The 13,878-nt window shown below is 40.7% G+C and overlaps 1 protein-coding gene across 9 annotated transcripts in view; it reads left to right on the plus strand.

The window, feature by feature from the left end:
• The window catches only part of WDFY3 (WD repeat and FYVE domain containing 3), a 166,946-nt gene that overhangs the window by 36,157 nt on the left and 116,911 nt on the right, over window positions 1–13,878 (plus strand). For 4 of the 9 annotated variants that reach the window (XM_017820120.1, XM_017820124.1, XM_017820121.1 and 1 more), the window contains exon 1: window positions 4,448–4,567. The exons of 2 other annotated variants lie outside the window; for them this stretch is intronic. In XM_017820120.1, the coding sequence (XP_017675609.1) occupies window positions 4,539–4,567 (29 nt within the window). In that variant the 5' untranslated portion in view covers window positions 4,448–4,538. Of the gene's footprint in view, window positions 1–4,447; window positions 4,568–13,878 lie in introns of those variants that run through there. 3 more of the 9 variants (XM_017820119.1, XM_017820122.1, XM_017820125.1) reach the window with 1 other exon arrangement.

The raw sequence follows: 13,878 nt of genomic DNA on the forward strand, positions 1-13,878 counted from the left end.
AATCTATGAAGACTGTCTTACTAGTATCACGATCTGCTGTTCAGATACTTATGGAGGAAATACTTCCATGAAACTTAATGCATCCTGTTCTTCCAGTTCCGAGGACGTGCAAGAACTGGCAGAGCTTAAGAGCTCGGGTATACCACTGCTGTGGTTTTATCCCTTTCAGAGCTGAGCCTGCTATATTTGATTTGGTTGAGCTCTCCATGGGGCTGCGTTGAGTTTCGTTCCAGCTGTGGCATGACTTACCTGCAGCTACGTGGATAATAGTAAAACACTTGATGCAGTTATGAGCACATAGAAGATAATGAGATAGGGGAAGGCAGCCAACCAACATTAATTTGCCAGGGAGAAAATTGTGTCAAACTGATTAGTTTGCTTCCTTGACAGATGAATCAGATTAGTGCATTAGGGAGGGAAGGGGTAGAAGTGATACAAACAGAAGCGTATGAGGTTTTGAAGGATGTTCTTTTGAATGTAGTACGTGTAGTGGTTTTTTTAAAAATGGGATCTTCCCTAAATTACTATATTGCAAGAGGAAAATTTACTAAAGTGGTTGATTGGAGCAGTTAGCAGGGATTCAGGATCACTTGGAAAAGCATTTGAAGTAGGCTTCTGTAGTAGCTTGCCATGCCTGGATTTGTCACTAATGGCATCCATGATTTAGATCATGGAGTAGAGTTTACTTACAAAATGATCAGATGATGTCAGCTTGGGAGTAGAAGGGCGCCACAAAGGGTTTATATGAAGGTGTTTGTGATTGGGGTGAGCCAAGTGTTCGTGTGTGTTCATTTGACTTGACTCACCCAATGTTTGTTTGTTATACTACAGTAGCTCAGCCAGTGTATATAACCTTACTATGTTGATTTTACTGAGTTGGATGGCCTCTTCCAATATAGTTTGTGATAATTCTCTATCCTTTAGTAAAATTACAGCACTGAAACCCAGAACTTGAGTGGGAGTGGTTGTTACTGTAACAAAACAGTGTATCTGGATTTGAGGTCTTGGGGCATGGCTGAATTATACACGTGGAAAGTAAAGAACACTTTTGGAAAGTCCCGGGATTTTTCTCTTGTGCCAGAGGGGAGGGAAGGTTGGGCACTGTAGAGTACACAGCTGCTCTTGCAGGCTTCTAGGAGTGCCACCTCCTTGTCTTTCCACCCTTGGCACATCAACAGACCCAGCTGGGAACCTGACACTGGGGCTGCCTCCCTCTGTTTGGTCTCCATAGTGCAGCTAAAGCAGCTGGTTGGACTAAAAGCAGGTGCTCCTACAGCCCCTCTTCTCTTCTTGCATTTCTGTGAGCATAGTTGAGAACACACACTGCCATCCCAGTTGCTGTATGAGGTTCAGGAAGGATGGAGGGGCAGGGGATGGGGAAAAGCAATGCTCAAGGTATTCAAGCTGTGAGTTATTGTTTGCCTTGTTGAAGATGTACAATAGGGAAAAATAACTTCTATATCATTTTTGCTAGGTTGCTGGAGGAGTTAGCAGAGCTTCCCTCAGCACCTCAAGCCTTTTTCCTTGCAGGATGTTGCCCTAATGTTTGTTTATTTATAGTAGTTCCTTTCTGCCACAGAGAGAAAGTGCATGAGTAGGAGGAGTGACCATATTTTTTAAGAGCTTTTGTAGAGTAAGATATGAAATGTGGAAATAATTATCATCTGGGATGGTGTTAGAGAAGTCTGACATGCTGCTTTGTTTTAAAGTCCCAGTGATAGAAAAGGATGTTTGTGTGCCGCGCTTTTGTATACACAATGCATTTCCCATAGTTGTCAGGTTATCGTGAAAGATTAATTTCCTGGCTCCCTTAGAGGTAAACACCAGTATTTCACACCAGGTCAGTAATTTTTGCTAGTGATAGATTAATGCCTGAAACTCCTTTTGACACGTTCCCATCTGTTGGTGATGCCATAGTCTCTTACAGATGTGAAGCATAGTGAGGGGAAAAAGTTTGAGGTTATTTCTGCGGAGATGCTGCTCGCTGTTTCTGTGATCCCTGCTGCTGTTTCCGTGACTTCTTGGAGTATGGCTCTTTCTCTTTGGGATCCTAGTAAATGTTTTCCTAGCAAAACTACAAATTAAATTGATGGTAGATACACCTTAGCAGCAGAGACCTGGTGCACCAGTGGTGTAATTGGAACGACAAGAATGCTGTGAATGTTTCATGCCCCATCTTCTGTCCCAAGTAGAGGGTGTTGGAAGAGCCACTTCTGATAAGTGATAGCCTGAGAAAGGCAAGCCTTAGGCAGTCCCTTGGAAAGACTCTTAAGTCCCATGAATTGAAACAACTGGAGGCACAGTAAACTTAGTTTCAGAGCTTTCTCTTGTTTGATTATAACTTCAAAAAGCTACCTGGGAGAAATTTCAAAGGCAAGTTCCTGTAGATGGAGGAATAGCTGTTCAAAGCTGGGAGATGAAACTTCTGTGCAGCAGTTTTTATAAGTGAGGAGATAATAGTGGAAAAGTGGGCTGCCGTCTGGCTGTATTGCAGTGAGAGTATATTCAACTGCTATTTACTCTTCAGTGTTGCTAAAAGGTCACCTTAGGGGAAGACAACAAAGTCACCCCTGTAGTATCTGCATGAGAGAAGTGCTAGGAAGAGACTGCTACTCTCTGCTTTGCTCCATGGTTCAGGATGACAGAACCCTTTCCTGTGATAGAGGTGGCTATCTTACTACACCTTCTATCTAGTCCTCTAACAGGGAAGCCTTGCACAAATAGTCTCTTTAAAAGGCAGGATTTACCTGCAATAATAGTTCCACAGCAAAGGCTTCTTCTCTTATACATCCATATAATCCTTTACATTTTTATCATACATTCCTTTCTTTAACTTAATTTTACTCGTCTGTCAGAATTTTCAGATGTTCCCTCAAATACACACTCCACGTTGCTCCATCTGGGAGTAAGAGAAAGAGGAGGAGCTGCACCTGAATGCTGCTACCCCTCTGAGCTCTGTGTAAATTACTTCGCTTTTAGAGCATCCTTTCTCTGTTCAAATAATAGCTGTTATCTAACAAGTTGATGTAAAAATCCTGAACACTCTCCTATTGTTGCAATTAAATCCTGGTATTGGGCATTTATTTACCTAATTCTTTAATGCATCTTTATCAACATATTGCTGGGTTTCACTCTGTTTATTGCATTGTGTTTGTCTTAAAAATAAACAAGAGCAGTTATCCTCATTCTGTGCAGTGCCACTGCTTGCTGTCAAAGCTTCAAAGGGACACAAAACTAGAGAAAAGGGATAGCATTGAAAAAACCTTGTTTTCTCCCTTGTGGAGAGCAAGTTCTGTCCCCAGGTTCTTTGCATCCAGAGGCAGCCAAGCCCTGTGCAGGTTGTCCAGGTGAGCCCATATGCTTTCACAGATGCACTGCAGAGGCCAGGACTTGAATTAACTAACTAGTGATTTCTGTAGCTGTAAAAGACATTACAGTGCATTTGATATATAATTACTGCCTTTTTTTTTTTCATGTTGGTGTTTTTTCCTCTAGCAAGGAAGTGTATTTCCTTAGTGTGTGTACTGTGTAGATGAATCCAAGGGGAGAATGTGAGTAACCTCCACTGCAGTAGTTGTGCTTTTGCTAAGTGGGTGTTTAGGCTTTTTTCTGGGATAAATTCAGTTAAAAGCAGTGTCCACTGTAGTCATTTGAGCATCCTCCTGTGGCACTGTGAGAATTCTTTTCAGAGAGCGACAGCTTCAGTCCTGATTTGTTTTCTGTACCTTTGGTTATTACTGGGGAAAGGGGCTGGTATAGTGTCAAGACATAACATGCAATAACTATACCCTTAGTTGTTGATAATGGGTCTCCTTGGAAAATACTACCACTTCTGAGTAGTTGTTTTTATTAAAACAAAACAACTGGCAGTTATAGATTGTATGGTGCTGTGCACGAAAGTAGCATTGCAAGCTAGAATAGTAAGCACTGTGAAAAAAAACCCAACAAACCCCCCACAATAAACTCCAAAAAAAGCAGAAAAGTTAAGAAAAATCTACATTGTATCTGATACAGATTCTAGTAAGGAGTGTCTCTTGTTCCTCCCCCCCACCAATATAAATTAGTTCTATTGTAACAGAAATTGAAACATATTTACTTTTCTATGAGATAAATAAAGCAGGAAAATGTCATCTTACAGATTCATTTGTCAGCTATGATACATTGCTCTTGTCTGCAGTGACTGTGTTGCAGACCAGATGTCTTTTTACTCGAGTATACAGTTTGTCATCTTGTTCTGCTGCTCGTGTGATTTTTGGTTTATTCTTTGTAAAGCAGCTGTGTCAGTTACCGTGGCCTGGGCAGGAGGAGGGATCCCTTCCCTTCATCCACTGGGAGGGACCAGCTGCTCCTTCCCTGACAATCACACCCGCCTGGGCACTGGTACAGTTGGCACTGGGGGATGTCGGCGCAAAGCTCGGGAGGTCCAGCTGACTGCCAGAGGGATGTTTACTAACGAAGGGCTGGCAGTGGCTTGTAGGCAGAGGAACTTGCTCTCTCCTATTAATGGTATCTTGCAAGGAGAGGATTTGAAAAGTAAGATGCTTGCGCTGAACTTCAAGAATTCAAGGTAGGATGAGACCTAAATGAATGCAACTACTCTTATTTCTTTGCGTGATACTTTTTCGACCCCTAGACTAGCATTTAATTACATGACTGGCTTGTGAAGTTGTACTACTTCTTGTCAGACTCTTCTGGAGTTGTATTTGCTATTACAGGAGAAACTGAACCAAATGACAAGCTGAGATTTAGTCAAAGTGTAGTGATATTTTGCATAATGTAAGTAATAGTGCACAGTTTTCTGTGTTTAGGGTGTTGGCTGCACAGAAATAAGTCAAAAATAGGTAAATTACATTTGTCATTCCACCTAAGGAAGAAAATAATTGATTTTAGTTTGACATGTGCATAGTTTTTGAAATACTGGTAATATGAGTCTGTTCTCAAGTGCAGTAGTTCTGCTGGGAAACAAGCGTGTTATCCTCAGTACTCTTAGAAATTTAACAAAGTTGGAGAACTGATCATATTAAAATAATATTTTCCTCATCTCTGAGTGCTATAGGCTTCAGTTTTTCTCTTCGAATAAGAGAAGCTCACTTTTTTGTGGATTTCTAGCTGTCCTATTTAATCTTTTAGTATATTGCAAACTTCAGTTGAGAAGGCATATATTCACTGTGAAATACAACTTTTATTTTGGCATTATTGCCAAGCAGGAAAAGAACATGGGTAATGAAGAGAAAAAGAAAAATAGTTTTAAAAGTAGTTATGGTAAAGAATAAATACACCAACCCCTTTACTAGCAATAAAAAGTAAGCTAAATAAGTATGGATTTTTTAAAATGTTGCAGTTTTGTCCCTGTACGAGAGACTCCAACTTTAATGTCCAAGAATACCTACACCCACTTAAATCATTTAATAAGTATGCCAGTGAACATCAGAAAAAAATTGTGACTGGAGAACTAGAGAGAACTGGAAGAGTGCCTTGACTTGAGCAATTAATATTGCTTTAAAAGTCTGCAGTTTTAGTTTGCTTTGTATGTTTTTATTTGTGGTGTTTGGGTTTTTTGTTTGTTTGTTTGTTTAGGTTGACCATGACCTCCCTGGGCAGCCTGTTCCAGTGCTCTGCCACCTCAGTGTTAAGTTCTTTCTCGTGTTGAGGTGGAACTTCTTGTGCTTTAGTTTATAGCCATTGCTACTTGCCCTGTATTGGTCACCACTGAAAAGGGTCTGGCACCATCCTCTTGACACCTACCTTTGACATATTTATATGTATTAATGAGATCCCCTCTTGGTCTTCTTTTCCCCACACTAAACAGGCCCAGCTGCCCCAGCCTGTCCTCAAAAGAGATGCTCCAGACCCCTCATCGTCTTTGTGGCCTATACTGCACCCTCTCCAGTAGCTCCTTGTCTTTCTTGTATTGAGGAGCCCAGAACCAGACAAAGCACTGCAGATGTGGCCTCACTAGGACAGAGTAGAGGGGGAGGATCACCTCCCTCGACCTGCTGGCCACACTCTTCCTAATGCACCCCAGGATCTCATTGGCCCTCCTGGCTGCAAGGCCACACTGCCGGCTCATGATCAGATTGTCACCCAATAAGCCTCCAGGTCCTTCTCTGCAGAGCTGCCCTCTAGTAGGTCAGCCCCCAGCCTTTGCAGGTACTTGGGGTTATTCCTCCCCAGGTGCAGGACCCTACACTTGGCCTTGTTGAACCTCATTAGGTTTCTCTCTGCCCAGCTCTGCAGCCTAACAAGGTCCCACTTAATGGCAGCACAGCCTTCAGGTGTATCAGCCACTGCCCCCAATTTCATATCATCAGCCATCAAATGGCTTCAGGTTGTGCTGGAGGAGGTTTAGATTGCATATTAGGAAATATTTTGTCACGGAGAAGGTTGTCATTGGAAGAGGCAGCAGCCCAGAGAAGTGGTCAGTCACCAGATGGTGACCTTCAATCACCATTGCTGGAGGTATTTAAAAGAAGTGTAGATGTGGCACTTGGGGACGTGGTTTAGTGGTGGGCTTGGCAGTGCTGGGTTAACAGTTGGACTTGGGGATCTTAAGGGTCTTCCAACCTAAATGGTTCTGTGACTCTGTGCTGTATGGTTTGCAGCAGTTGATTCCAGTGGAGCCCAGTGGATGTCTCTGGACTGTCCTAGTTTCAGTGTAGGGGAACCCCATCTAGGAAAAGTCATCTCAAGAAGAGTCCATTAAATACCATGTTCACAGTGCCCAGCTTCCTCACTGTTTATGGAGGGGCCTTTGCCTAGGGATGAGTAGGGAATGGTCAAGTTCAGCAGCTTCCTGTTGGGTGCAAACAGACAATGGAATAATGTAGTATTTGGAAAAGATCGGTTACTATCTAAAATGCAGTAGAATTGTATCTGCAAGTACTTCTGCTGCTTTTCCATTCATCTCTGGCCTGAACTGCTAATTATAAGGTCTTGGGCTGTTTTGCTTTGCACTTAGGAATACTATGAACATGCAGCTTAAGACATTAATTTACTTCCTATTGCTTTAGAAATAAACAAGCATTTGTGCCCAGGGTTTAATGCTGATTTAAATGCTGATACGCTGCTGGTTTTGTTGCCATCTTTCTGACTAGATGGTAGCAGAGAGAGGAATTTTATTACATCAGCCAAACATGTGCTGGTAGGATCACTTTGTTGTTTTTCTTATCCATGTCGTTAGAAACAAGGGCAGCTCTATGGAGACAAATTTTACAGGTAATGGGCTTCTGCTTACTGCTCTTTCATATGCAAATTTCCTAAAGGCAGAAGAAATGTTCTGCTTTTGGGTATATAAATGGCTGTTTTACATGGCTGGAGGAACTCCATGCTTTAGATTGCTGTTGGGAAGAAAAATCGCTGCAACCACCACCGCAGATGGGGACCTGCTTTGTGTAATACCATGGTCCTTTAAAAAAAACCCGGTGGCTTTTTTAGCTAAATATCAAAACTGAGCTTAGACTCGCTATTGTCATTGCTGAATTTGCTGTGTGGGGCTGCAGTGCTTTGTGCATGGCCTTGCTGCTGGGATGTACAGGCTCTCTTGTTCCAAGTTCCCTTCCCCATCTTCACCACCGCACATCCCCACCCCCCACTGCTTGGAAAGGCAAACGGACCAAAGCACTCTTCCCCATTCCTAATAACAGCTCATTGTTTCATTATTGATTCTAATGCAGTAACTTTTCTAGGAAGGCTTTTTTTACTTTGCTTGTTTACTGCGAATGCATGAGCCACCCTCTGGAACACTGCTTTTTTCCTACACATTTATTGATGTCTGCATGCCAGCCAAGCACACACGCTTGTCTCTTAAGATCCCAGGCGTTTTTTACTTTTTTGTTTGTTTTTCTCTGTGTGTGTCCGCTCTCCTCTCACCCCCTCACCCCCTTTTTTTAATTTATCAGGAGCTTCTTAGCAGCATTTCCTCTCCTGAATTGCATGGTTTAGTCATTGCCACGCAGGTCAGGTTGGCAAACTAAAATTTCAGTTCTGCTCTATTCCCAACGGGCTGTAACTAGTACTGTTTGTCCTATTAATCCAAATCAGTTTATATAGGCCTTCTGAAACCAAACCAAAACAAGAAAACCAGCATTCAGAGGTGCTCAAGATATTTTGCCATGAAACATATCAAGAATTCAATTAGAATTTGCTCTCCAAGAACATTTTGGAAGCAAATAGCCTGTTCTGTTTTGGTTTGGGTTTTTTAACCAGTTGCTACCCATCTTTATAGTATTATGCATATTTTTCCTGACACTGCATAGGTTAGTTGGTTTATAAGCTTCTTGTGTAATGCTCAAATTGATTTCTCCATTTTGGATGATTTTGCTGAGGTGTGAATGTTTCTGAGATATTTCAATTCTCCAGCGTGTTCAAAACCAGAACAGTGTTTCAGTTCTTGCTTTTCTTCATTATATTTTTCAGCTGTAGGTGTTTATAGCAGTATTGAGGTTTGCAGGATAATAGGAGTTTGCTTATCTGCTGTGTTGCCAGTTCAGCAGGTGTGATTACCACTAATCTGGTGAATTTTAATTTCCACAAGTGATCTGCTGTGTTTACAGTATATTCCTAAGGGTAACACTGAAAACCAGAAGTTTTAATCCGTAAGTCCATAACCTGTTAACTTACTAGGCATAATTGTCCTGTAAATGAGTGTTCCAAAAATACATGTGGGTGGAGACATTTCTCTTATTTTTGTCATCTTTTATGTCTGTTCCAGACAAGTTGAGACTTTGCTTCTGCCTACCAGGATTTTTGTGTTACATGTATTTTTGTCTCCTCAGTTACCACATTTCTCTGGCAAATAGTGTCCTTTGCACTCCTTGAAGGAGAGGAAGAGTTGTATGTCCAAAGCTGGTTCAGACTTTGTGGCAGTCAGAGCTGGATTGCCAGCTTTGAGACCACATTGGAACAAGTCAGGGGAGTGGAAAAAATGCTGTAGATGTGTGATTGCACAAGCATGAGCAAATAGTTTCTTGGAGCCTGAATGTCTATGAATGAACCACCTGAACGTGCTATTGCAGGTGTCTCCTTTCTAACACAATACCTGTGTAGAGCCAGTACTTTGATCTTTACTGTAACCTGTGGTTAGGGTTAATGAAACATGGCAAGATACATTTATTTTCTGGAGTGACCATTCCTCATCTTGTAAAGCAGAAAGGCTTCTTTTACACATGAAGAGTTTTCTTTGGTCCTCAGCCCTACAATGGCAATATATTTTGCCTGGCACAAATTATTTAAAACCTCTTCCTGGTACAAATATTACCTTTTTTTTTTTTTTTTCCAACCCGAGGAGATACTGTGGAGTGAGAACAGTTTGAGGTATGGAGTTTTAGACTTCCTTGATGGCTAGCAAACCCAAACTGGTTTTTGGAGATTAGATCTATGCTTATATGCAGATGAGGTGGTTTAAGACTTTGCATTGAAATTCAGAGATGAAGCTGTGTAGAACCCAGCAGTTAAATGTGGATTTCGAGTAGCCTTAGGGTTGGACTGTATTTCTTGGTATTGTTTTGTGAAGAGATGAAGGACTGTCTATACTGTTATAGGTACCTCAAAGATGAGGTTTTCTGCACAACCTGGTTGGATGTTGATACAATATTTATTACATGCTATTTGGCTTCTGAAAAGTCGAAATTACTCATTCGATTTCCCTGACCTTTTTCAAAAGCTGCTTTTAAACAAATGGTGGATGTACCTATTCAAATGCTGACAATGCAGATTTACCTTTTGGTTCTCACGGTTGTGTGTGGTAGTTCAAGACAAAATAAGAATTCATCTTTCATTTTAGTTGAAAAAGATGTAGAGTAAAATATACAAAGGCAGAAACCTTAAATGAATATGTGTGGTCAGTCTAAAGAGCCTATATTTGAGCTTTCTGGCAGTTTGCTTTGTGAGCATTTGCAATTCTGCAGGTTGATTATCAGTTCATTACTGATGAGAGTGGAAGTCTTGTTAAAGTCTTCCTTAAAGAAAAGCAGTACTGAGAATTGGGTTGGTGATGGTGGCAGATCTTAATGGGTGCTAAATGAAGATGTAGGAAGCAAATTTATCACCATCCAGCCAAAAATCCCATTCTAGGTGCCGTGTGGACAGATTTGTTCCTCGTAGGAAAAAGTGACCCTCATGTTTGCTTCCTTTTGCACTGTCTTGTCTTTGCTCTCTGTAACAAACATGTTACTCCTTTCTGTTCCACCAAGTTAGGAGTTTTGAACACCATCCCCAGATACCTATGAACAATGATTATAATCACATCCTTTGCCTCCACATGTGCATCAGGACTCCTTCATGCTGGGTAGCTGTTGTTCTGTGCTATTGCACTAAAAAATTATGTTGAAGTAGGCTCTTCAGTCGCAAGGGCAAAATGGATGGTGGGTCTGCACTTGAGATGTTGGAGTTGTCTGTGCTTTTTGTGTACAGAAATAGAAAAGAAGAAAATTGATGAAACTTGAACTGTGGTTTGGAGAAGTACTACACATTATTTTCAGCTGTGGTGGGATTCAATACTTTGGTTTACAGGCTGTATTTTTCAGAGGTGGCGGAAGAAATGTTTGTAGTGTGGAAATATTTTGTTATAGTACTACAAGTAATTTTTGGAAATTTTGTGGTTATTAATTAAAACATTAGAAAATGCAATGAAAGGGTTACCTTCTAGACGTAAGCTTCTACACTAGTAAGTCAAGAAAAGAATAGGCTATTTACAGAAATCAAAAGAAGTACTTTATTTCCTTATTTGAACCAAATGAAGTTCAAAAAGTTGATAGAACTAAAGGTCATTTTCATTTAAGTTAATACTAAATAAGAAATATGTGCATTATTAGTCTTTAGAAGACATCTTTCCTCCATCCCTGCAGCATAGGTCAAAAGTATCACTGTTATTTAATTGTTGTCCTTTTACACTGAATATAAAACATTAACCTTCAGGAGGGTACAAACCACAGGAAATCTATTCTATCAGCACTTGCTATTATGTGTCATTATCATGAATAATTTGTGGGAAATGGACCTGCAAAGAAGACTGATAGTCCCTGTTTTATATCTTTTATCTTTCTGACTAACCAGTTACTAAAGTTCTTCATATTTGTTGAAGCATAAAGAATTTTTGTTTGCAGGGATTTCAAGGCATTAAGGTCAGATTGAGCATAAAATAGCATTTCTAATGTTGCAAATAACAAAGGAATTGCATCTGTAACTGTCATCTGATTTGAGTTCAGAGAACAGGAAAAACATGTCCTGAATTAGGATAGTAAGCCTTTTATTTTCTTTTCTTTTTTTGTCCTTTCTTTTTCTTTCTTTCTTTTTTTTTTTTTTTATTCTTAGAGGTGTTAAAGCAAAAAAATAACTGCACTGAATTCTCAGATTTGGACACTACCTGTGAACTGAGACACCTCTGTAAGCATCTCTTCAACACGTGGAAACAAACCAATATTTCATTAGATTGGCCTCTGCACTCTTATATTCATCTAAGAAAGGGAAGTTTAAACTTTTAGGTGATAACATTAGGTTCCTTGAGATAAGTTTTAAATTGTTTCAGTGTGAAAGAAAAGAAAAGCAAAGCACACACCAAAAGTCATCCTGAAATAATCGTGTGACCTTGCAAATTTTGGCCTGAAATAGCTCCTGTTTTAGCCAGATGACCAGCTGTTTAACAGGAGGGAAACATAGTATGGGAATAGGCACTTTTATTACTAGGGCAACACACTGGATTTGTTTCAAGCCCTGTCTTACAGGGACCAGACAATACTCCCCAAACGAGGGTGTGCTAGTTCAGTCTGTCAGGGAGAACTCATGGCATCCTTTTCAGCAACACAGCTTCCTTGTGCATGATTTTCTTTGTGTGTACATAGCTGTTTTCTTTGGTGGTGGTTGGAATGGCAGGAAGTAGTTGTGTTCCTCGCCTCCCCTCCTGCTGATGTTTTTGTCTACAAAGAGAATTTTTTATTCCCGCTCAGTTCTAAGCACAAATGGATGTGTATCTAGCCAGTAACAGCTCTTTATTGTTTCCTTTGAAGGCCACACAATGTCCTTTTGAATAGTGCATATCGATGATCATCTTCAGAATGTTAGTATTAACTACATGGCTAGGGAATCTGAAATTAAGGAAAGAAATAATAGACCTAGTGTGGAGGGAAATAGCAGGTGTGGAATTTACTGATAGTAATGGACTTCTGTGATTCACTATAACAAGAAGACTTTAATTTCATTTTTCTAAGATAGTTGGGGTGGAGATGTGTGCTGGTGTCCCATTATAATCTGCAAAGAAAGAAGTTGATTCCTGTTTCACTGCTAAGCTGCTGATGTAATACCAGTACAGTGCCTGGAGAGACACTTGTGACTGTAATTATGAAGCAGATAATTACCTAGCTGCTTATTTAAATAACACCCTTTTGGAACTAGATGCACAGCTTGGACCTGTAATAGTTATTGTGAAAATGAGCATGTCTCATCCAGCTTCTGCCTGTCTATACTTTTTTTTCTTCACAAATGTTTTGATAGCTCTAGTAGTACTACCCATACATTATCATACCCTAACTTGTGTTAATGATTAGTGTGCATGTTGTGTTTTTCTTGCAGTGTCTGTTTTTGAGTTTTGTAAGTTGTTGGTATTTTCTGTAGCATAATTGATGATCACTTTTCCAACAGCTTCCACTAACAGTAGGAAAACTTTTAAATATTTTGAAGCGTAGAAGTTACTTCTTGGACTAACTCCTGTGAAGCTTCTTCAGAATCTCTTGCATTCATCTTGTGGGATTCTCAGATAAATTTAACAGAAAAGTGAAGAACTTGGTGAATGGCTTTATTTCAGAGATGCTGAACTAGATCAGCCTCACTTATGCTCATGGGGAAATGTGCAGCCATCTGACAGCCAGTGGAAGAAAACAAAGGGCTTTCAAAGTAAGGATGCTTGTGCTTTGCCTTCACTGCTTGCTCCGTTGCTCTTCTGGTGGAGGGAGACACTTCTGCTTCTACCACTAAGAGAAAAGGATGTGTTACAAGAGCAGTGTTTTGATTGTCACTGTCTTTGTGCATGTCTGAAATCTCTTCATTGAGTGTCTTATTTTAGTTTTGGTCCATACATAGCACAGCTGCCATTAATTCACATTTGTATCTCCAGAAGATGGGTGCAGTAGATTGAACTGCTTCAACTCTCCTGATAAACTGTGTGCCTGTCCTAGTGAGGCTGTGTTAGTCTGCTCTTGCTTAGTCTGCTCTTTCAGAATAAATTCTGACTTCTTCCTCAGCTCAAAAAAGCCAAAGACTCAACGGCTGGAATGTCCAGCTCACAAATTTGCTATGAAGAATGTGCCTGCTTGGACCTGCTGGGGGAAGTAACTCATCAGGATGATAATGTAAAGAATGTGTGGCTGCAGCAGGCTGAACATGCCGGAAGAGGGAATATGAGGCAGGGAAGAGCCTCCTGTCCTGAGAACTCGTTTCTGTCCTTGCCTCTTCCACAAAACTCCTCTTGAGGTTTTTGGGATTGCCCTCTAATTGCAGCCTTTGTGTACTAGGCTTTTAGCTTTGAGATCACAAGCTGAGAGGAGGAGGACATCAGCTGGTCTCTAAGGGACACAAGGCAAGCAAGCAGAAAGATTCAAGCATTGGAAGACAGCATGCAGGATTAGTTGCTCCCCAAAGTATCCTAAACTAGATATCCAACTTATTAGACATCACCAGTTTTAGCATAAGGGGGTGTGTTCATTGTGTGCATATTGAGGCTGTTAACATGCCTGTGCTGTGGGGCAGGTTTGTGAAAATAAGTTGGTTTATTGGTTGTGAGTCATTCTGATCTGGCAGCGATGAGTGGGACAGAAGAATCCATGAGGAAATTCATTGCTGGGTGTGCAGAGCAGCCTTTCAGTCCATGTTGCAGTAACTAAGGTGTAT

This window comes from Lepidothrix coronata, unplaced genomic scaffold (assembly GCF_001604755.1).
Source record: "Lepidothrix coronata isolate B3197 unplaced genomic scaffold, Lepidothrix_coronata-1.0 Scaffold79, whole genome shotgun sequence".
Lineage (NCBI taxonomy): Eukaryota > Metazoa > Chordata > Aves > Passeriformes > Pipridae > Lepidothrix > Lepidothrix coronata.